This window comes from Gouania willdenowi, chromosome 9, assembly GCF_900634775.1.
Source record: "Gouania willdenowi chromosome 9, fGouWil2.1, whole genome shotgun sequence".
NCBI classification, from domain to species: domain Eukaryota; kingdom Metazoa; phylum Chordata; class Actinopteri; order Blenniiformes; family Gobiesocidae; genus Gouania; species Gouania willdenowi.
This window is the reverse complement of record NC_041052.1, coordinates 17,870,061-17,893,517: the sequence shown is the minus strand read 5'-3', so window position 1 is coordinate 17,893,517 and position 23,457 is coordinate 17,870,061. Positions and strand designations below refer to the sequence as shown.

General features: G+C 36.1%; 1 protein-coding gene across 2 annotated transcripts in view; it reads left to right on the top strand.

Annotated features, from left to right (window-relative positions):
* Nucleotides 1–21,654, top strand: part of LOC114469856 (single-stranded DNA-binding protein 2) — a 66,236-nt gene extending 44,582 nt beyond the window's left edge. Inside the window, exons 5-17 of one of the 2 annotated variants that reach the window (XM_028457728.1) lie at nucleotides 10,265–10,354; nucleotides 12,665–12,724; nucleotides 12,796–12,862; nucleotides 15,637–15,725; nucleotides 15,812–15,879; nucleotides 16,234–16,282; nucleotides 16,364–16,399; nucleotides 16,482–16,539; nucleotides 16,946–17,016; nucleotides 17,136–17,214; nucleotides 17,310–17,338; nucleotides 17,436–17,534; nucleotides 19,013–21,654. In XM_028457728.1, coding sequence (XP_028313529.1) covers nucleotides 10,265–10,354; nucleotides 12,665–12,724; nucleotides 12,796–12,862; nucleotides 15,637–15,725; nucleotides 15,812–15,879; nucleotides 16,234–16,282; nucleotides 16,364–16,399; nucleotides 16,482–16,539; nucleotides 16,946–17,016; nucleotides 17,136–17,214; nucleotides 17,310–17,338; nucleotides 17,436–17,534; nucleotides 19,013–19,042 — 825 coding nt within the window. In that variant the 3' untranslated portion in view covers nucleotides 19,043–21,654. The remainder of the gene's footprint in view (nucleotides 1–10,264; nucleotides 10,355–12,664; nucleotides 12,725–12,795; nucleotides 12,863–15,636; nucleotides 15,726–15,811; nucleotides 15,880–16,233; nucleotides 16,283–16,363; nucleotides 16,400–16,481; nucleotides 16,540–16,945; nucleotides 17,017–17,135; nucleotides 17,215–17,309; nucleotides 17,339–17,435; nucleotides 17,535–19,012) is intronic. The other variant, XM_028457730.1, reaches the window with a different exon arrangement.
* The last annotated feature ends 1,803 nt before the right edge of the window (nucleotides 21,655–23,457 follow it).

The window sequence follows — 23,457 nt, the reverse complement described above, 5'->3', positions numbered from 1 at the left end:
CTTTTTAAAATAAATGAACACCAATGAATTCAATTCCAAAAAAAATTAAAACAAATCTCAGGCTCTAAGTATAGCTACATTTATGTACCTTAAAACTGAGAAAATGACCTCTGTTCAATGCTGTTTTGGTGCCGTGCATTACGTTTAATCTGATTGGTTTGGCTAACCCTATGTGATGCATTTAAATATTGTCTGGTCATTTCATTTTTTTTAGTTTCACAATGTCTGTTGATCATTTTAAAACAAAAACTAATGTTTAATCAGTAATGGTTGGGTGTAGTAATGTAACAAATTACTTCATTTCTTATAAAATGTAGTAAATTACAAGTAATATTACTGATTTAGAAATATACTCAATAAAGTGCAAGTATCCATAAAAGCCACTCATTTACAGTAACATGAACGCAGTACAGTAAAATATTGAAGCAGGTTCAACACTCATCCTGTGTGGATCTGCCTGTGCTGATACAGCCCTCACAGCCATTGGGTCAATAACGACATCATTGATAAAAGAAGCAGGCCGATGGCCTCGCCCGTCACCCGCTGAGCTGTTTGTATCAGCCTACCTGTAATCACCCAGTGAGACCGAGGAGATTATCGCTGTGCTGCCATTTCCCAGGTAATCAGCTGTAATGTTACACTGGAGAGCGTCTGGGTGCTGGGAGCAATGCACGATAATGTGCTGCCAAAGTGATAATGATTGCAAAGATTTGAAAAGAACTTAATGGTGAACATTTAGAAGGATGTGTACCAGAAAAGGGAAAAACAATCAACTCAGAGGAGAGGAAATAGACTTTTATTAGACTATATCCTCAGAGCTCACATCACATCTGCTGTGTTACCCTTTCTTCTGTTTAAAGTTGTGGAAATTGAATCAAAGTCAAGGGAATTATCAATTTAAATTTTTATTGAGCACTTTGAATGTAGTCCTCGAAATATCTTTTTAGTATTTATGAATACATTTAGAGTTTTTTTTTTTTTTTTGTTTTTTTTTCGCTTACTTTAGAGCTTTTTAGGAAACAGGCTTCTTTCACTATGAATTCACTGGAATTATCTTTTCTACATCTGAATATTATTGTCTGTTAGGTAATGTCCTGCTTCTCAATCATACACATTTACTGTCAGGTTTTCTTCTGTGTTGTGTGACAGACTGATGATGATATGTTTTATTTTTTGGCAGATATTGGTTATATTACATATATCACATGTTTGTATACAAATACATATATGTTTATGTTTATGTAATGTTTATTTCAGACATGAACAATTTTAATTCCAAAAGGAAAAACAAAATAAGCAAAACATTCTTCTGTCTGTAACTGTGACTAAAACGAAGCAGGATGAAGTTTAATCCCTTGTATTTCTGTACCTGTTGTCACCGTCATTGTTGTCTGCAACATCATGATTGTTTTTAATATTATAAATAACTAGTTGTTGTATTATATCATTGTCATCATCATTGCCGTCATACCGTCTTAATCTGAATACCTACTAAAAATAATTTTTTTGTTTATTTTTAAACCAGAATCTTGATGTTTGGACATTCCCTCAGCTCCAGTTATGGAATGAATTCCTGCTTTGAGATAAAGGTGCATCTATAGTCGTTGTGCTAACTCCTAAACTAAAGTGGTGCTGCCAACCCAACACATCTGACCTTGTGTTTATACTACTGCCTAAAACAATCTTATTGTGTTTCTACTGTAACACTTCACTGTATATGTTATAATTAATTTTATTTTGTCCTTGCCTGGTGCATATATTTTTCATTGTCTGATAGTGTGTAGAACAGTAGCATCTTTTCTCTCCATGCTCACCCACCCCATTCTCCCTAATTCAGGAAGTCCACTAATAGCATTTTAGCGGATAGAGGCAGCGGAAAAGTGGGAAAGGATGTTGGGACGTGTTTCTTCCTGTATAGAGTGTCGTTTGGAGATTTTATTTTTATGTTATGTTAACCAGATTGCCTTTAGACTCAGAGGTAATCCCACCACACTCCAAAGTGAACCCTCAGGGTTCTCCCAGGCTGACGGCATAAAGAGAGCCGCTACGCAACAAAGTGCAATGGTATATGGACTATATTTATATCGTGCTTTATCATACGTAGTCAGAAAGCACTTTACAATAGCAGCACATTCACCCGTTCACACCTATAGGACAGAGCTGCCATGCAAGCAGCTAGTCTACCACATACACAGCCATCAAACCCCCAACCTCTCCTTCAGATCACAGCCCCTGTCCTCTACCACCTGATCCACAGTTATCCGTGTGTTCTGAATCTGTTAGATTGAACCACTCGTGACCCGGACACCCTTAAAAGCTGCCGTTTTTCCTGCTTTCTGTAATTGGAGCTAAAGACAGTTTGCTACATTATCCAGAGGAGTAAAGAGTACTAATATACCCTACTCAAGTACAAGTAAGCCATACATAAAATACTCAAGTACAAGTAAAAAGTAGCTCAATGAAATATTACTCAAAGGAAAAGTTACTAGAAACTTAAAAAGGAAAAGATGAAATATTGTAATGGAACTGGAACTTACTTTATTTTCCACAAATCTGCATCTGTATAAAATAAAAGGTTTGACAAAATGTACAATTATTTTCAAAATAAAATAACACCAATGAATTCAATTAAGAAAATAAAAACATTCTCAGGCTCTAAGTGTAGCTACATTTATGAACTCTATAACAGTGCCATGCCAAATGTGCCATGTGTGTAACAACATGATGGGTAGAAACCACAACATGAACCAACGAACGTTGCGTTGGTCAGAAATAGCATGACTAAGAACATATGGATTATGTTCATTGTGCCATGAAATGTAAATAAAAAATATTAATTTACTCAGCATGGTTGGGTGTAGAAATGTAACCAATGACTTTACTTCTTTTAAAACCTACTTAAGTACAAGTAAAATTACTGAATTATAAATTACCCATAAAAGCCACTCAATTACAATAGCGTGAGTACTTGTAATCCATTACTTTCACCTCTGACATTATCCCACAGAAAAGATTAAAAGGTTGTCTTTATAAAGAAATAGTGCTACACACTATTATTGACATTATTATAGTTTTTTTATATATAGATTAATATTTTAAATTAGAATTTAACATTGTTATTTACTTTTTAAATAGCTGGTTTGTCATGGAAATGTCTTTTGTGTTGCACAAATCTTGTGTGTGTGCCTTGACCCCTGAATTGGGATAACATGTATGAGATTGATTCAAAATTTAAAAAAAAAAATAGTTCAACAACAACAGCTCCTCTGTGTATGTATTTCTTAATGTTATTATCACTTCTGAAAATGGAGGCTAAGGTCTGTGTCACTCAACAAAATGTGTATTTTAAATCTTTTTCCAAGAGTGTGGTGAAATTTCAAGGTCGGCCATGAAGTTGGGACAAATGAGAGTGGAGCTGATTTGCGTGACCGTGAGTGAGAGAATTGTGGGTAGAGCAGACAGCGGCCAGTGCATGTGGAGAGAGACGGTTAGATAGAGGAGATAGACACAGAGAGAGTGTGTTAAGATTCCTCTCACGCAGCTCTGAGTGTCTCTGTCTCTGCAGCATCGAATAGAAATCACTCTCCAACTACACGTGTGTGCTACAACACGCACTACACGTGGACACACGTCGATGAGGAAAACTGAGGAAAACCTGTAAATATAAAAAGATGGGAGTGTAGGTTAATACTAAGTGTTACTGATGAGATTAGTGCCCTGCAAATACAGTATAGTGTGGAGAAAGGCTCATTAAGTTAAAAAGTGGCAAACTGGTGCGTAATTGCACTCCGTTTAAGTATTTACATTTTCTTCAATGGACTTTTAAGTTTTCTGGTGAAAGACTGACTATTTCTACCACTCTAATGTAATAGAGGAGCAATAAGTGAAGTGCTGCAGTAAAGTCTCTCGTCTCTGATGGAGGAAAAGTAACAAGGCTACAGTCACCCTCTGCTGTTTGTATTCACAACTTTACCTTACAAATGTATCCAGCATGGTATCTATTTACAACTTATAAAGCTAAGGATTTGCTGAGCAAATATGTAATTGGACTTTTGTACACAACCAAAAAAAAAAAATCTATTGTTTGCTGTAAAAATAAAAAAATAAAAAAAATCCATGATATTTTAGTTAGAAAATTACCCCTTATTGTACATTTTGTCAATTAAAGAAACCTTTTTTTTTTTTTTTACCAATAATATATTTTACTGTACAACTGGCACCCCCTGATGTTCTCCTAGGGTAATATTTTGAATATTTTAGGAAACAAATGAGTTTGCCTGTGTGCAGGTGTTCATCTGAGGACATGCAATGTTTCTGATTTCAGTAGAAACCCTAGTTTAACTATAATACACAGAGCACAAATCACTAATGTCACTCATAATTAAACAGCTTTGATTTAATGTGCATGTAAAAGTCTATTATACGAAGAAAACCACCAGGAAAATTTCAGAACTGCAACTTACTGACTAAAATACCGAATAATTCAGTAAATATGATCTTAAAGTGGGCGTGGGTCAAATGTGATTTGGGTCAAATATAGCTCTACTTACATTTATTGATTTGTAATTCAGCTTATTTTAAGTCAAATCAAGGATATATTAACAGTTATCTGTCAGCAGAACAGGAAAATTAAAAAGACCTTGAAGTAAGTGAAAATACTTTTACACAAAAATTAACTGGTTACAAGAACTAATTTATCCAGTAAAATAATAAGCATATATTGCCGTAATTTAAGATATTTCATCTTACTAAGATATATATATATATTTTTTTTTTTTGCAGCGTATCCTTTTGTTTACCTCGTCAACAAAACCTCAGATTTTTTTTTTCTTTACGCAGGAACTCTTTTTCATTGTTTCTCCTCCAAAGAACAAAGAATAATTGTTGTGTCTGTGTATTTTGTCCTCAGGGATTCATTATGATTTTAATTTCATCGATTCTCTCTACAGAGGAGTTGTGTTTTCAGCAGAATAGTTTTAGTTTTCCTGATGCAAGGAAGGTTGTGGGGGTTTTCAGGCTGGAGATATCCAGGTGTGTTTGTTTTTTTTTTGTTTACTTATTTATGTTCTTTTTCTCTCTGTTGCTGTTTTTTGGGAGTCGCTGCTTCGTCAGCAGGTCACGTATTTTTTCAGGGGGTTGTCTGAGTTTTTTCTTTTCTTTTTCAAATATTTAGAGCAGTATACCAACCATGCCCATGCACCAGTGCTTGCACACACATAAATACAGAGAGACCTTCAAGCATCTTTTATTTTCTCGTCTTTCCTCTCTCTCTCTGTGTGTGCATTAAGGCAAAGTCAGCAGACCTTCAGGCTGCCACAGAGCAAGGAGAGCAGAAATAAAAAGAAGCAACAACACACACTTGATACTTAGTGTAATGGATACACAGATAAACAAAAAAACAATATCCATCTGTGTTGAAAATGTCAAAACTGAACTTGTCTCTTGCTGGTGAACATCACTCATTCAAAGATGCTGAGGGAATAGACATGGTGGAGCAAAGTGCAATGTCAGTGTGTCATCAGTCTTCTTTTATCTCAGCCCTGATTAAACCTTATTCCTGTCTGACCTAAAAAGTCGGCTGGCGGAAACGTCAGACGCTGTGGGTGAATTTCACAGCCAACCAACGTTTTCAGAGACAGAAAGTGAGAAGAAAGATCCAAAAAATGGAAATAAGTGTGGGCGGTTACAGGAAAAAAAAAAAACAATTATGGAGAAATAGATCCTGACATGTTGTTTTAATCTGATCACTGCTCTCACTGTACACTGAAGATGAGCCATAGTCCAAACCGTCTGTTTCTGTGCATATGCTTTGTAATGGGCATCTGTCCAATGGGCACCCTGATGGATGGATGGATGGATGGATGGATGGATGGATGGATGGATGCATTTATACATGCGGCTATGGTTTATGTCAGTGGTTCCCAAACATTTCACAGTTCCGTACCCCTTCAGACCTTTAACCTGAAGCCATGTACCCCCTACTCCTGCACACTTAAAAAACACAATAATGTAATGTCATATACATTATATCCTTACAGTGAAGTCTGTCTCTGAATTTTACCTTTTTTGTTTTGGAATAACATGCAATAAAAAATGTAATAATAACCTGTAAGCAAGAAAACACCTTATTCAGAATTATCACTTGTTTGATTTATTTAATTAATATACTGAAGTAAATCTGTGCTATCAGAGTTTGAATTTGTATTTTTTAAAGCTGATTTTTTTTATTCCTGACACTTGTTTTTTTATTTATTTTTTTAAAACATTTTAAAAATTCAACATAAAATAATTCAGTGTGAAATTATTATTGGATTTTAAAAATTTGATGGTTTTAAAATTCAAAGTCTGATTTTCATGCTAAAAAAATTCAGCTATGAAATTACAAATTCAAACCAACGGCACAGATGTACTTCCATATTAATAAGCCTTTTGGCATTTTCATTGAGAAACTATCTCTCTTATTTTGGAAAAATAAATTTACTAAGCATTTGTTGATAAAACATATTCCAGTAATACAAGATATTCATCACCCTGAAACTGTGAAATTGAAATACAACTCGCTACAACTTTAATGTGAAGTGTGAGGTTGAAAGAATGGACAGAACTCTGCAATGTTTGGCGAATTTGAGAGAATCCAAGTCTTAAATAGTTCTTCACAGAATGTCTTGTTGTGTATTTTGTTTTCACGTTTGTCAAAGCTGAGAATCCACGTTCACACAAGTATGTGTTGGCAAAGGCCATCAAACACTTTGGCTCGAGCAAAGCAATGTAGCTCTCACCTTATTTATGCTTTTTTGATGAGATTGTTTTTCTGTCACCACTAGAGGGCAGTCTTACAGAGGCAAATGTGTCATTAGCTTTTTGCCGATACGTATGCCAATATTGTCCAGCACTACGTTTTCCTTTTTCGCCGATATTGATATATACTGTACACAGAGCAGAGCTTTAGTCATGGTACATTATTCGTCCCAAGCATAAGCACATCCATTTTCCAAAATCGGTGGAAAAACCTTTACCAATGTCGACTGATATCACATTTTATGGCTAATTTCCACCAAACTGTTTACTGTAGTCTGTAATACAAATATTTAACTAGTCATCCGTGAATGTGCACGTTACGCTCCATTTGCTGTCCACATCTCTCACGTTTGTCCCCACGGCTATACAGGCAGACAGATTGTTTTTTTAAAAGTTCAAGTTTTTGCCACGTGCTGCCAGTCTTCCCCAGCTGTTCTAATCTCTGAATCAATTCATTGGGTGGGAGGGTTTGGGAAACGTGAGGCTAAACCAATCAGAAACCCAGCTCGTCTTTGAGTGTGCAATAGGAGTGCAATAGACTTAGATAATTAATTGATTTTTCTTTTCCTTCTTTGTCTGCACTGATGTGTTTTTAAATCACTTTGTTCTGAAGACTCTGAAATGTGAGACAGTGGGAAGGAAAGGAGTTGATATCTCTACTGTGTAGCAATCACAGTATCATGAGTTCAGAGTAACACTGCATTATAAACACTTTTGTTTTGCCATTTCTACTGTTGATAAATAGAATTTGTCAAGAGGTGTGCCTGATCACTTTGCATTTTGACGATGTGCAGAAAGTGATCATGAGCTAAATAATAATAATAATAATAATATACTGTAGCTTGCATAAAGTGGTTCATCTTTCTCTTTCCAAACTCAATGCTAGAAAGCCTGTGGTGGCCTAATGGTTACGCTCCATTTGCTGTCCCATGTCATGCTATTTTTCATCCATCTCCATTTGTTCTAAGAACCCCAAAATAATGGTATTTGGGGTTCATTTTTCCCAAACTCGCCTGTTTTCCAGAGTTTTAGCCTCTGAAAAGTCACTTTCTGAGCAACTCTACACAAACAGGCTGATTTGCGGCCTACTTATGCATATTCATGAGTGGGCGTGTCTATAGACGAGACACTGATTTCCTCCTCCCCGCACGGTGACATAGGGCCAGAGGACGGCCCACCCTCCTCCCACCCACTCCGTAGCCGAGCTCATGCTGCTTTATAAACATGAGACAGTGTGGGGGCGGGGCGTTCACCGGTACATACCTAGACTGTAGAAAATACATACATAGACTGCGCGACGAATGCTGAAATGCTCATCTTTGTGGGCGTGTCTGTTTACATGTCAATCACGGCAGAGAGCTTCCTGGAGGCGCGGCTTCTCCAGCTCAGTGCCGTGTCAAATTTGTCATCAAAGTGGGAACGCGTCATCAAATTGGAGCGAGGTGTTTGGACTCACCCTGTAGTAAGAAAGGAGCAAATCACCCTCTAACTAACGACTGAGGGAATCAATGAAAGAAACACTTTGGGCATGTGTATGAAGCTCAAATAGCACTTTATGATGTTTAAAGCACAGAAAAGTTGATTTAGCTTAACATGGGCCCTTTTAAGGAAACAAGCTTCTAACGAGAGGTGCACGGTTTGAATCCACTGTGGGAGCTTGAGCAAGTCCCTTAACCTTCGGAGCATCTTTGTGAACAAAAGTGACATTTTGGGTGTTTCTATGTGTTTACCTCTCAATATTTAGGTCTTTTTTTAAGGCTAGTTGTATGAAATTTTAACTCTATTGTATTTGCTTTATCCCAACGTCCTGTATATGTGTATTGGGAGTGTATAGAAAAGGAGATCATACTGACACTTATAAACTTCGTGACTAAATTTGCCCCATTGACTCCCATTTTAACCACATATTTTTTGTATACTGTAATCATGACATATCATAATGCGTTTTTAATTAATACCTAATGGGTCAAAGCCTCTACCTTCAAAACAAAGGAAAATATGTTTTAGGTGTAACAATGATCCCCTATCAACCGGAGACCTTTGCATCAAGTTTTAGGGACTTTTCAGTGAAGGCCTGGATTTCATATCTTGCAAAATATACAAGGTGTACAAGTGTAATTTTTCATTTAAAACTGTCCTTGTACCAAATAATAATGCACTAAAATCAGTTCCGCTATCAATTAATGACACGGTCAAGGCTGTAATATTTTCATCACTTTGGCCCTCATTTTTGGAAATACTGCATATTTAGTGTTTTTCCTGCTGAAAACATTAGAAGTTCTCGTGATTAAAAAGTCCATACAAACCTAAAACATTAGAATAAATGTAATATCTATGGATAGGTCTGAAGTAGTTGAAAAGATCTGATGTGGTGGAAGTAAAAATCAAAATCATGGAGTACATTTTTATTGCACTTTTATGTGCACAAAGGTTAAACCTTGAAGAGAAACTCTTAATCTCAATGAGGCTCTCCTGGTTAAATAAAGGTGTAAAAGAAAGTATTTACATCCCAGTCACATCAGAAGAGGCAACAAAATGGCTATAATGAAAGTTGGTGTTGATTGTAGTTCTACGCTGAATTTATGCCGTAAAACAATAGAATACGTTGATAATTGTATGCACAACTATACAAAGTGATCACTGTCAAATAAAATGAGAGAAAGAAATCCACTGGTGATGCCAACTAGAAACAGCAATCTGAGATTACAATATGGACTATTCAATCTGTTCAAAAGAAGATTTTAAAAACAATGCCTTGTTAAAAGATTTCAATATCAGGTACAACAATGAGAACGACAATGATGACACACTTTGGACCTTGTGCTAGCAGAGCATTATTACTGTGTACCTTCTACTGAAGGCCACATTAAACAGACTAACAGGCCCTGTCCCAATGCTCTGATGCTTTTTATTAAACATGGCAATGTGCTAAGATGACACCATCAGGTCGTAGTGGTAATAGAGATTTAATGTGTAACTTTTTTACTCTAAGATATTAACAGGCTGATACGCCAGAGACATGTACCACAACAACACTTTTAGTAATAAATAACTGGCAAAAGGTAAATGAAAGCATCTAATTGCATCACACAGTGACAAAAAATGGAAAATCAGCTGATAGGATTGATGACTTCATTTGAAGCAAGGTTAAATATTGGAGTTGTGCAGATGGTTAAACTCAATGAAGTGCTTTTAGTTTAGGAATAAACATTCCTAATAAACATTCAATTTGTGCTTTAAAGTCTAAATAAAAACTATTGAAGTAGAAAATTATATTTATATTAAACCAAAACCAGGCCTGCATAATCATCAGAGAAATACACTGGTCGTTGTTACATTTCCTTACCAACGCTTTGAATATTTAGCGGTTTTTTTTATATATAAGCTTGTTCACTCCATCATCTTGAGATCCACTTAATATTATAGTTTTTGTGTGTGCGTGTGTGTGTGTGTGTTATCTTTTCAGAGTGCTGCAGCTGCACCGAGCCCAGTTCTTGGTAACCTTCCCACTGGAGAAGGAATGCCAGTCGGTCCCGTCCCTCCAGGCTTTTTTCAGGTACACACACACACACACGCACACACACTCAGTCACAAAAAGACACACCAAGTAAATACATATTTACACAATATATAAATGAAAGTCCAAGGTGAAAAAGTGAGGAAAGGAGTATCAGATTTTTGAATATGTAATGCAAAATTAAGATAATTTTTTACTTGGTGTTTTTTTTCCCTCTTTTATATACTGTAGTTGAAAAAGGAAATAAGAAGAATATGGTTCATTAATACCACCCTTCTCCACAAGTAAATCAAAGTCATTTCTTAAGCTTAATAAGTTACATATCGCCATAAACAGAATTTATGATGCATTCTTTGGAAGCAGAAATAAGAAATAGTGAAATAAAAACAAGAAAAGTAATAATATTGCAAAAATAAAAAAAATATTGATGATGATGAAATAAAATAGTACCGTATTAAAGTGATGTTATGACATATTTATTTACTGGTAGAAGCCATTTTTCTTATTCTTTTTTAAAATGATTTCATGTTTGCACTTTTTTTATATTTTACAATTGTCTTTAATTTGACAGTGTTATTATTACATGTCGCTGTTCAACCCATGACATGTCCTTTCAGTGTGTGGGCTGCATAGGTTTGCATTTGAGTTGGCCTTAATTATGATCTTATATAGATAATGTATTATACGGTCTTCAGATGGAAAAGACCTGAAAGCATGTTTTGTTGTTTATCAGTGCAAAGTGCACACTTACTTTAAATTTATTCTTTCAAAAAATATTAATGCATTTAGAAATAGATTTTAGTTTAATATCAAAATAGGATAGCAGGGTACATAAAATCTGTAATAATAAATAACAGCCCTATTGCTTGTTTTATTCATTTTCTGTTAGAGGGCCGTATTCTGGTATTGAATGGCTCACATACAGGATGTGACAAATACATGATGTTTCTCATAAAATTCTCATCTATCTATGCAGTGTGATCATAAATTACAGGACTTATTTTCCTTAAAAAAATATACTAAATAAAAATATTCACAACAGACAAACATTATTAATCTTTGTGAGCCTCAAGGTACTTTTTAGTCTTCCCCAGGGCAGCTGTGGCTACAATAGTAGCTTACCACCACTAAGTATGGAGTGAAAGAATAATCCCATGATTCTGTAATGCGTCTTAGTGTCCAAAAAAGCGCTATAAAAAATTGATGTATTATTATTATTGTTGTTGTTGTTGTTATTATTTGTATGTGTAAACAAAAGCAGACAGAAAAAGCTTCTCTAGGGGTAGCATTACCTGCATCTCTGAACACCACTTCCACTTGTGCATTGATGGGTCATCGGTGAACGTCGGACTGCTCACATCAGACACACAGATCAGGAGTCCTCACAGTCATTTCTATAGTTCTGCTGTTAAAAACCTCTAATGTGAGCCTGGGCAGCCTCTGATGATCATTTTGCTTTATTAAGATGAAATCCTGTCATTTTTATTGGCTGGAGAAAGCCAACAGTTACCGGCCTGCATCCAGGTTCTTTAAGTAGGAACCACATCCAAACACTAAGTAAATGCAGAATACAGTTTATAATGACGCCACTATTTATTTTTTCCAAAGGTTCGGTTCCTTCTTCAAGTTTGATTTTTTATTTAACAGGTTTAAAGGATGATTTCATGACATAATGACACATACGATGATTTAAGATTATCTTCGTCTTCAAATATTTAATGTACTGTAGTTGGTTGATGGAAAAAAAAAAAAGCTGTTCAACTTTTAAAGTATGCTTCCCTCTAGTGGCAAAAAGTAGAATTGCAACAGCGTTTATTGTTCACTACCCAGGTGAAGAATACATTTATTAAGTGTACTAAAATTTAGCATACTTTTGTGAACTTGAAGCCACACTATTTATCAATATACTTCAAGTGTGTCTATGATTAGTTAACTTAAAGCATGCTATTTTGGAACAACTCATTTTGCACTAAATATATTTTAAATGTAATTAAATTGTACAAAAAAGTTCAACTGGAAGTGTATTTATTGTATTTTTATGTGCTAAAGTGGAAGAACTTTGAGTGTATTTAGTATGCTTTAGGTATATGACTTTAAATGTACTAATTAGTCAAATTTAAGTGTACTTTTTTGTATTACAAGTACAATAAAAATGTATATATATATAAAACCATTATATTTTTAAGCAGACTGCTTTTCTGCTGTTTGTGGTGACACACACACACACACACACACACACAGACCAACCACATGTCAAAACAAAAACAAAAAAGGCACAAATGTTAGAATTCATCTAAAGAAAGTCCTGCTACGAGTCCTTTAATACATTATGATGGTGTGTTTTTTCAGCCGTTTATGTCGCCCCGTTACCCCGGTGGACCCAGACCGCCCCTCAGATTACCCAATCAGGTACGAGCCCCACTGGAGATGAACTGGGAGGAATGTTGACTGAATGATGCTGGATTCTGGTTCCTTTTTAGGGCCTTGGAGGAGTTCCAGGAAGCCAGCCAATGTTACCCAGTGGGATGGATCCCACAAGACAGCAAGGTAATGCCCAGATGCACAAACACAGTCAGGATATCATCGTAGCATTTAGTCTTTAAAGGTTTCATATACTTTTTTCACCCATCTCCATTTGTTCTAAGAACCCCGAAAACATAGTATTTGAGGTTTATTTTACCAAACTCGCCTGTTTTCCAGAGTTTTAGCCTCTGAAAAGTGACTTTCTAAACAACGGGCTGTTTGCTACTTGCTTATGCATATTCATGAGTGGGCGTGTCTATACGCTGACTTGTCTGCGAGGATCCTGCATGACTCGCTCTGAGGCAGATCACTGATCACCAAAGAGATTTTCTCTTGCTATCCACACACTGTTGTTATTGTTTTCAGCCAAAAAATTGCACATTACAGTAAAACACATGGATATTTAAGCAGCCATTGTGTGAGTCCATCTCCGCACTGTGTGTTCATCCAGCAGCAGCTGCTTCAAACACTCACCGAGTTTTAAGCTGCTAATTCACTTTATTCTCCTCCTCATCTTTATTAATTACAGGAATTGTGCATTTGCGGTGATCATCATTTGTTTATCACCTCCACCGTTGCGTAGCATTGGGTCACAAACACATCAGATCAAGTCAAAGACGATACGATGTCTTCTCTCTGGGTGCCTTCACTGGATTGTTCACTGTGGAGGTGCGGCACCAGCAGCAGGCACTTCCTAGAGGGGGCGGTTCATACTTCTGGTGACGTCACTAGGATTTGAACCGCTCATTTTTCAGAACAGGGCAGAGAAGCAGCTCAAAGAGCAGGATTATTGAGGATTTCACAGAGATGCAGGAAGGAAGCCCAATAATACTTTGGGGGTGTTTTTGATAAGGAATTAACATTGTAACAAGGTTGAAAGCTGAAAAAAAAGTTGATTTGCATGATATAGGACCTTTAAACGTCTCCTTCAGGAACTTCAAAACCCACAATTCATGTGTGAGTGTGGTCAGTGACACTGTTCCATCCTGGACTTTAGGAAAACCATGACATTGACACTTCAGAGCACAGTCTGACATTGCAAAAACAAGGACAATACACTTTCCTATTCTGTCTTGTTTGAGGGTTTCTATGTGACAAACCTTTTTAAAAAGTTTTTCAAAGGCAGAGCATGAGTCACTCCACACACCAGTTCTCTCAGCATAATAAATCACCAATGAGTGCTGTTTGCGTCTGAGATTGGTCGATAATAATAAGAGAGATGTCTGCTTATCATTTATGAATACACCCTTTTACACAGACTGCACCCACCACTAGACAACACATGAATTATGCAAACGGCAAAAACACTCAGCATGCTGAGATGGTGTTCAAACAAGATCATGCTGGAAAAAAAAAAAAAAGACCGGCAGGTCAGAACTTACAAACAGCAGTTTATTCAATAGTTTAACAGCAGTTGCAGATACATGGATAGCTGCTAATCTGATTAAATATAGTTTAATTAAAATGACTGTGTGACTATTGATTGATTAAACTCATAATTTTTCCATTAATTTTCATGTTTCCAAAGCAAACTGAGCTCGAAAGGGGATTTTTTTTTTTTTTTTTATTAAAATGTCCAAAGAAGTGTTTGTTTAACATCACATAATGTTACTGTAACAGTATACTGATATTAATAGGCAATCGGATAAAAAAAAAAAAAATGTACTTTTCACTGCTGGAGACAAATGTGGCTGTTTATTTAGTATGTAGCAAATGTAGCTTTGGTTTGATGGCAAAATGTTTTGTGTATGTGCACCTTTTTAAGGTTCTAAAATACTTTTAAATTGGACTAAAGGCAAAACAAACCTCCGAGTCAATCTGGACCGTCTATCGTTATTCACACCAGAAAATACATAGCACACAGTAATATGAAACTAAAAATACACCATGATTAAATTAAATTGTATTACATTAAGCTAATCAATGAATACATTCATTAATCAAACCAAAGTGAACATGAGTCAAGCTTGTAATAAATAAGTAAAACATGGAACTCCAAAGCCTAATTAAAGCATAAGTGGATGAATTTTTAAAGAAAAGAAAAAACTGAACAGTATATTTTTTTATCATTAATATTATTGTTCATCATTTGTTTATTTTCAAAGCTGCCGGTTTTTCAATCAGGCATAACTCTAAACCACGTGTCAAACTCATGGCCCGGGTCCAAATCCTGCCCGTTGGAGCGTCCAATTTGGCCCGCAGGAGAAATTAAAAATGGCAGAGAAAACATGAATCATTGTGTAAAATCAAACTCAACAATATTTGCCGGTGCTCAAAGTTTTTGCAGTGCTTACTGTATATCGTATGTTTTTAAATCATTTTTAATGTTAAACTGTTGAAAAAAACTCAAAATTCTTACAAAATCCTTAAATTTTTTTCAAATTATTACATAATATTTCCCTTATTTATTAGAAATTGGTCACAAAATCTAGGACATTTAAAGTGAAGATCCTGTTGGGGCTGATATCTATCACTTAATGCTTGGTCATTGTTGACTTCCTAAATATTTAGTGTTTTGTGCATACGTGGAAATGCAAACTAGAGCACCACAAATATTAATGTTGAGATTACTCATTCTCCCGCAATAAATCTGTGGCCCACTTGAGATCAAGCTGCTCCGTATTTGGCCCCTGAACTAAAATAAGTTTGACGCCTCTGCTGTAAAACACGTACTGTTTAAACTATGCTAAATGGGTTATACGTATGTGTGAGGATGTGCTAACCCTAACCCTAAGTGTTCATCATGACTCATCGTTTTTTTATCACAACATATAGAAGCCATGTAACAAAGTTTGAAGCACCACATGTTTTCATAGGACATCCAAACATGGGAGGACCAATGCAGAGGATGACTCCACCCAGAGGCATGGTGCCGCTCGGCCCCCAGGTAAGAGTGGAGAGGAGTAATAATAGTAACAATTTACACTTTTTGTTCTATAACTGAGTTTAAAGTTGGTGTGTTATCTAAAACAGAGCTATGGAGGAGGGATGAGGCCTCCGCTCAATGCCCTGGTGGGTCCTGGGATGCCTGCTATGAGCCTGTAAGTGCCAGCACACACATGCACACACGCACACACACACACACACAGTGGGAAAAAGGCAAAATCATACCACGTTATCATCATAAATCACTCATCATGTCAGTTATTCTGAGTGATTACTCTCAAATTCTGACAATTCCTAGCAGTTCCTTCTCCATCTTTTTTTGTTGGTAGATTTTTTCACTTGTTGCTCCCAGCATTCCCATCCCTAACCCCCCCCCCACCCCCCCACCCCCCCCCTTTATTATTTTCTGGCAGCAGATGAGCTTGTTATTGCCAAGTGTGAACAAAAGAATCAGAGACAAAGAGGCCTGCCAAAAGCCCAAACTAAAGAGTGTGTTGTTTGTGTTGCAGAGGACCCGGTGGTGGACGACCGTGGCCAAATCCTCCCAACTCCACTTCAGTGAGTGTTCTGATGTAAACTACTGATGAACTGGGTTTCTTTTGGTTTTCACTGTCATGGATCTTTTCTTTCTCTCTTCAGACCCCGTACTCGTCAGCATCCCCAGGAAGTTATGTTGTATGTTTAATCTACTCTTTCCAAAGAGAATGATTTCATAAACTGAGATAGTTTCATGTTGAGTTCTAATTCTAACTTTCAGGGCCCTTCAGGAGGAGGAGGAGGACCACCTGGAACCCCAATAATGCCAAGTCCAGCAGGTAGCTGTATATGTACACCATCTACTGTTTGTTTGTTTTATTTAGATCACCATTAGCTATGCTGCAAAAGCAGATTATGTCACAGAATATATGCATGACAGTACAACAAACAGATTTGATTAGATGTACAAACAACATTCACACAGAAAAGATACAAGACATAATACATAACAACATTAACCAAAATACAAACTACATAGAAATACAAGAAATAAAGTAAACTAATGAAATTAATACTCTACTTGTATGCAAAATATTCAGGTATAAAATTATGCCATTCGTTACATATCAAGAATCATCACACAATACATAGTTTATTTTTTATAAACATTATTATTGTTGAGTAAATATGGTCTCTTTTGATGGTATACATGCGGTCTCACTATGTGTGTTTTTGCTCTTCCAGATTCAACCAACTCTGGTGACAACATGTACACAATGATAAACACAGTCCCTCCAGGGGGGAGTCGACCAAACGTGAGAATGTTTTTGTTTTTTTTCCTCACACATCAGAGTCTGGGAGGCTATTGTTGTTTCTCAGGGACAAAAAACAAGCACATTTTACTCAGATCTCTCTGTTCACGTGTCTGTCTCAGTTCCCGATGGGTGGAGGAAGTGATGGGCCGTTAGGAGGAATGGCGGGAATGGAGCCTCATCACATGAACGGATCTTTAGGTACACATTAGCTATCTGTGTGCTACATTGTCTGTCCAAAGTGTGCACTGATGTGTATGTGGTGTGATGGTTCTTTCCCTTTTCCCTCCCCATAGGTTCAGGAGATATGGACAGTCTTCCCAAGGTAAAGGCAAATATTGGGTCCAAACCTCGTTTTTTTTTTTGTTTTTTGTTTTAATCTGTCAGTGATCTGACTTGTGTGAGTGTATTCATGCGGACAGAACTCTCCTGGTAACATCAGCATGAATAACCAACCTGGAACGCCCCGAGAGGACGGAGAGATGGGAGGAAGCTTCCTTAATCCCTTTCAGAATGAAAGTGTAAGTAGCTTAAATTTAAGTGCATGTGCTGGGATGAATGCAAAGGAATCGATGTTGGGATTTTCACTCTTTAGTTCTAGAAAGCTGCTGCCTGTAGTTTGATTTGTTCAAAAAGTGCTTACAATGTTAAGGTTTCACTTATTCAGACATTTGTTACTTAGAAAATCCACATTGATTTCCTGACATGTTTCGACTGTCAGTCTTCTTCAGAGGCGTCTGCTGATCGCTTTGATGTTTCCTTTGAAGTTTCCTTGACTTCCGAGTAGTAATTCCAGCAAGTAACTAAACAACAGTTGTCTGAATAAATGAAACCTTAACATACTACGTAAAAAGAAGACATTAATAATCTTCCTGGAATTACTTTGCAACGGTTACAGCAGCAGGATCGTTTGACTTAAAATGTGTCTTAAGTTACTAAAGCTTGCTCGTGACTGTTCAACAAAGAACTAATTCTAATAAAAACATTTCATACATCATTATCATATTCACGTTCGATGCTGCTGAAGCTTATTCCACTTCCCAGTGTCCCTGTGGGCTTATATTTACTATAATTTATGTTGGAGCAGCACAGAGGTGAAAGTAATGGGTTACAAGTACTCACGTTACTGTGATTGAGTAGCTTTTATGGGTACTTGTACTTGTTTGAGTATATTTCTAAATATAAATGTACTTAAGTACATTTTAAAAGACGTAAAGTCATTCATTTCTACACCCAACCGTTACTGAGTAAATTATTATTTTTTTGTTTTGAAATGATCAACGGACATTGTGAAACTACAAAAATGAAATGACCAGACAACAATCAAATGCATCACATGATCATAGCCGACCAACCAGATTAAACGTAATGCAAAGCACCAAAACAACATTACATACCGGTTATTTTCTAGTTTTAGAGTTCATAAATGTAGCTATATTTAGAGCATGATCATTTTTTATTTTGAATTGAATTCATTGTTGTTATTTTTATTATTATTATTATTATTTTATTTTTTTTAGATAATTGTACATTTTGAAAAACCTTTTATTTTATACAGATGCCTTTTGGGAAATAAATAAAGTTCCAATTGTGCAAGATTGTGTATCTTCCTTTTTATGTTTATACATGAGATGTTTACTGTATGTAAGGGAACCGTGGCAAGATTTATGACCACAAATTAATGTGGGGGGTGAAAGTAACTAGTAGCTTTTAATTTGAGTACTATTTAATTGTGCTACTTTTTTTATTTACTTAAGTATTTTATGTATGACTTACTTGTACTTGTACTTGAGTACAATTTCAATCAAGTAAAAGTACTTCTGTTTGAGTAGAATATATGAGTATTCTTTAAACCTCCGCTAAGAAACATTTAAACCTGTTGTTTTGAGTTTAAGTGGAGTTGGACAAGAAATTCTCACCATGTCACATGAAGTTAAAGGTGTTGTTTGTTATGACATGGCTGCCATCCCTCAGTCAGATCTGTGTTTTTCTACCTCAGTATTCTCCAAACATGACGATGAGCGTGTGAGGGAACAGGAAGTGCAGGAGCTGCTCCGTGAGACATGAGACAGGATGTGATATCACCTGGACCATGTGACTCTCCCCCTATCAACACCTGCCCAATCTGAAAAAAAAAACTTGTACTTTGCGCCCATCCTTCCACACTCCTGTCTCCATGGTTTCTGTCTCTCCTGCTTTTCCCCAACGTTCAGTCTCTGATACATGTATCCTTCATCCGTTCTTTCTCTGCAACCATGAGACTGTACACAGGACTGAGGAACACAATCCAGAGACGGACCCCATGGATGTCATATCACGCTGTTTAATAAATCCACTCCTACAGTTCCTTAAGTACCAAGGACTTTAAAACGGCACTTTTAAATAAGGAACTACAACAAACGTTCAAATATCATCTGTTCCACTTTTCCACAAGATGTTTGTTTTATAGCAGATAATTGTTTGTATTGGTCATTGTACAGCTGTGTGTGTTTTTTTTTTTGTTTTGTTTTTTTGTTTTGTTTTTAACCTGTACAGATATTTGGGATCCTAATAACATACTATCAATGATTATTATTTGACCCAAGCCAGAGACAAACAACATGTTCTCATTTAAAGCTTTATTAATTTATTCATTAATAAACAAAAACTGAGATTAAAAAGTTCAACAGCAGAAAATGTAACGACAAATGTTTATTTTTATTTATTAAGATAGTCTTGTTGAGAAAATAATTGTAATTTTATTAATTTTTAAATTTTTTTTTTTGAATGGAATCGCTTGGTTAAGAAACATCATATGCAGACAGTAAATAAATAACACGTATTTTAATCACTAAAATGAAAAAAGCATGAGCAAACCCCATCTGTGATCTCTCGAGGAGAGGAACAGATGTATAAATATAATTTATACCAGATTGAAAGCGTGCACCATGACAGAAGGCTAGTGTGAGGAGTGCCATGTTTACGTCCGGTGACGGACATCTTTTCAGAGGACGTGCTGAAGCACTCGTGCAGCAGAGGACGGTGAGGTTGACAGTGACACGTTTTTTGTTAAAACAAACATTTTCTAACAGATGTCGTGAAGCAATATCCACATAAAGTGTTACATCAGCCACCCTTCAGCTAATTAATAACAAGAGGCCTCAAACTGCTTTTTAACTCGGCATTGGTACATTTCATTTATAACTTATATGAGATATTGATAACATCCCAAAATAGTTTGCTAAAGATTTCATTTATTTTATTTAAGGTTAAAAAAAAAAAACTTGCTACCATTTATTTAATAGTTACCAAGTGATGTGTGTGTGTGTGGTATAGACAAATATAGAGGTAGATTTGTGTCTTTATTATTCAACAAAAAAAACCTTTTCAATCAAAAATAAATATTTTCAAAGAAAAAAGTATTCAAATGCCAAAAAAAGAAATATTGAGACTCAAATAATTGCATTCGAACACTTTTTGATTGGAAATGTTTGGGTTTTTTTTTTAATCGAAAAGGTTTCGATTAAAGACACAAATCTACCTCTATAGACAAACCGATGTCAGTGAAAACGTCCCAAACAAAGTCAAATATCTAACTCAACTTTAGAAATAAGTTTTGTAATTTCTATTAATAAGGTGTTTTGCATTGAAAGTTTGTGCATTAAATAACTTAATGTAATGAGATTAAAAGCCCTAAAACTGAATCCTGTGGAACTAACTTTGATGTGCAATCAATTCAATTCAATTCAACTTTATTTATATAGCGCATATTACAACAGAGTCATTTCAATCAGCATCCATGAAAGACATTCTGTAGGGAAAAAAAATCTTTGTATCATTTATGCATTTCTCTCTCAGTTTGTCTTATTAGATACGGTTTCAGGACACAGCAGGATAAATCTAAATCATCCAGGTTAGGATTACAATGGCTCCTGGATTATCTTCTCCTGCAGAAGTGGGGCTGTTTTCACTTGTTATTAGTACACCAACACAAATACTGATGAAGGTTTGACCATAGGTTTGTTTAAAAGTTCTTTAATTCAAATATTCTCTGAAATTAAAAGAACCCCAAAAAACTTAGTGGATGTATAAGTACTGCATTATTAACATATCTTTGTTTATTTATCATCCGGCTAAACTGTGATTTTAAATAGAATCGTTAAAATGGGTTGTTAGGTACAGAAAGATGAACACATCTTGTTTTTGTTATCGATTACGTCTTTTGTTACTGCCTGAGATGAATTGTCATCATGTAAAAAAAAAAAAAAAAAGACCAACTTTTTCCTTGGACTTTCCTGTAAAGTGTACAGCTCACCAATGTAGCTCCTCTGTCTTGTATGTGTATTTGATATGAGTATTAATTACAATCATTACTATTAGAAGACACACGTATAGAGGAGTGTTACAATGGGAGCCATGGACAGACCACAGCTAAACAGAGACTTTTATTTGGCCTTTGAGCGAGACTGAAGCCATACGAGGGAAGATGCATAATGTATATTTTAGATCATGTTTCCCAGTTTAGTGGCAGTTTGTGGGGAATCCATTGTGTTGTGTTTCATTTTCTCTTTTTTATTCTTGTATTATGTTTTTGTACATACACAGAGAAGTTTCATGAGTTTTGAATATGCTGGTATAAAACTTCTCTTCCCTTGGTCAAAACATTGACTCCCGTCATTTGTGAAGAAATGTCATTAGTCTACTCTGCTGGTTTCCCATCACACACACACCCTTTACACTGACAGTTTCGATCACTCACTTAGATTTACTGACATTATGGGGAACAGCATCACACAGTGATTGGAGACACACGGCACCAGGAAGAAACATCTGGTGGATAAAGAGCAATGGCACATACAGGAAACTCACCGAGGGCGAGATGTGGATGTGGACATGGGCAGCAGTCGGCCCAAGGACCACATGTGACCCCCGGTCTAATTTTGTGTGGCCCCTAAAATGAATACACAAAATGACTCCAAAAACACACAAAGAAACAACACGCAAAAAAGCTAAATATAGATCAGAACAAAAACACACCATTTTTTGTTTACTTTTGTTGTTTTTTTTAGACAAATCAACAAAGATACAGAAAATGACTCCAAAAACACAAACTGACAAGCAAAAAATACACAAAAAGACACCAAAAACAGTTAAATTACAGTAAAATAATACACAATAGGACAACAACAAAAAATACTCCAAAAACACACAAACTACCAAAAAAACATACAATACACAAAATAAAGAATACAACAAAAACATACATTTTTTATTTTTTTTAAAGACAAATTATTAAAGATACAGAAAATGACTCCAAAAACACACAGCAAGACATTTAAAACAGCTACAATTACAGCAAAATACACATTAAGACAACAAAAATAATGATACGGAAAACAAAGAACACACTAAACAGCCAAAAAAAAAATGTCTTAATATTGACAGGAAAATATACAAAGCGACCACAAAAATTGTCAAAAACTCTTTTTTAGCTATTCTGGCTGATTCCCATCACTACCCTGTTGTTGTTGTTCTTGTAGACTAGATGCAGCTGTAGCAATAGCAGTACCTTTCCATCTTTGCTATATTTGTCCAAAGCTAGTGTCTCTTTTCAACTGCTTGAGACATACTGGTACATCTCAAAAAATTTGAAAATCATGAAAAAGTTAAATATTTTCGGTCACTTATTTCAGAAAGTCAAACACGTATGATACAGGCTCATGACATATAGAGTGAAATATTTCAAGCCTTTATTACTTGAAACTTTGATGATTATGGCTTACAGATAATGAAATACCCAGAATTCAGTGTCTCAGAAAAATTTGAATATTGTGGAAAAAGTTCAGTTTTGTTAGGTCAAGGTGTCACAACCTAATCAGCTAATTAACTCAAAACACCTGCAAAGGTTTCCTGAGCCTCTAAATGGCCTCTCAGTCTGGGTCACTAGGCTACACAATCATGGGTAAGACTGCTGACTTGACAGATGTCCAGAAGACAGTCATTGACACCCTCCACAAGTAGGGTAAGCCACAGAAGGTCATTGCTAAGGAAGCTGGTTGTTCAGAGTGCTGTAAGCATATTCATAGAAAGTTGAGTGGAAGGAAAAGGTGCATTAGCAAAAGAGATGACCGCAACCTTGAGAAGATTGTCAAGCAAAATGCATTCAAGAATTTGGGGGAGCTCCACAAGGAGTAATGAACTAAGGCTGGAGTTGGCTTTTATGTTATATGTGGCTATATGAGGAGGACTTACACTTATACTCTTATGGCGCGTTTACAATATATGGTTGACGCGTTTCTAGGGAGCGTAAGAGGTCCCACTGCATGTCCCGTGCCTCCTGTGCGGAGCGTTTTGAAGCTTTTCGCGTGGCAGATGCTTTTGACGTGCGTCCAGCGCGTCCAGCGCCTCCAACGTGGCCGACGCTGGAGTTGGGATTGATAAACTTTTGGAGCATATTGTGGCGCA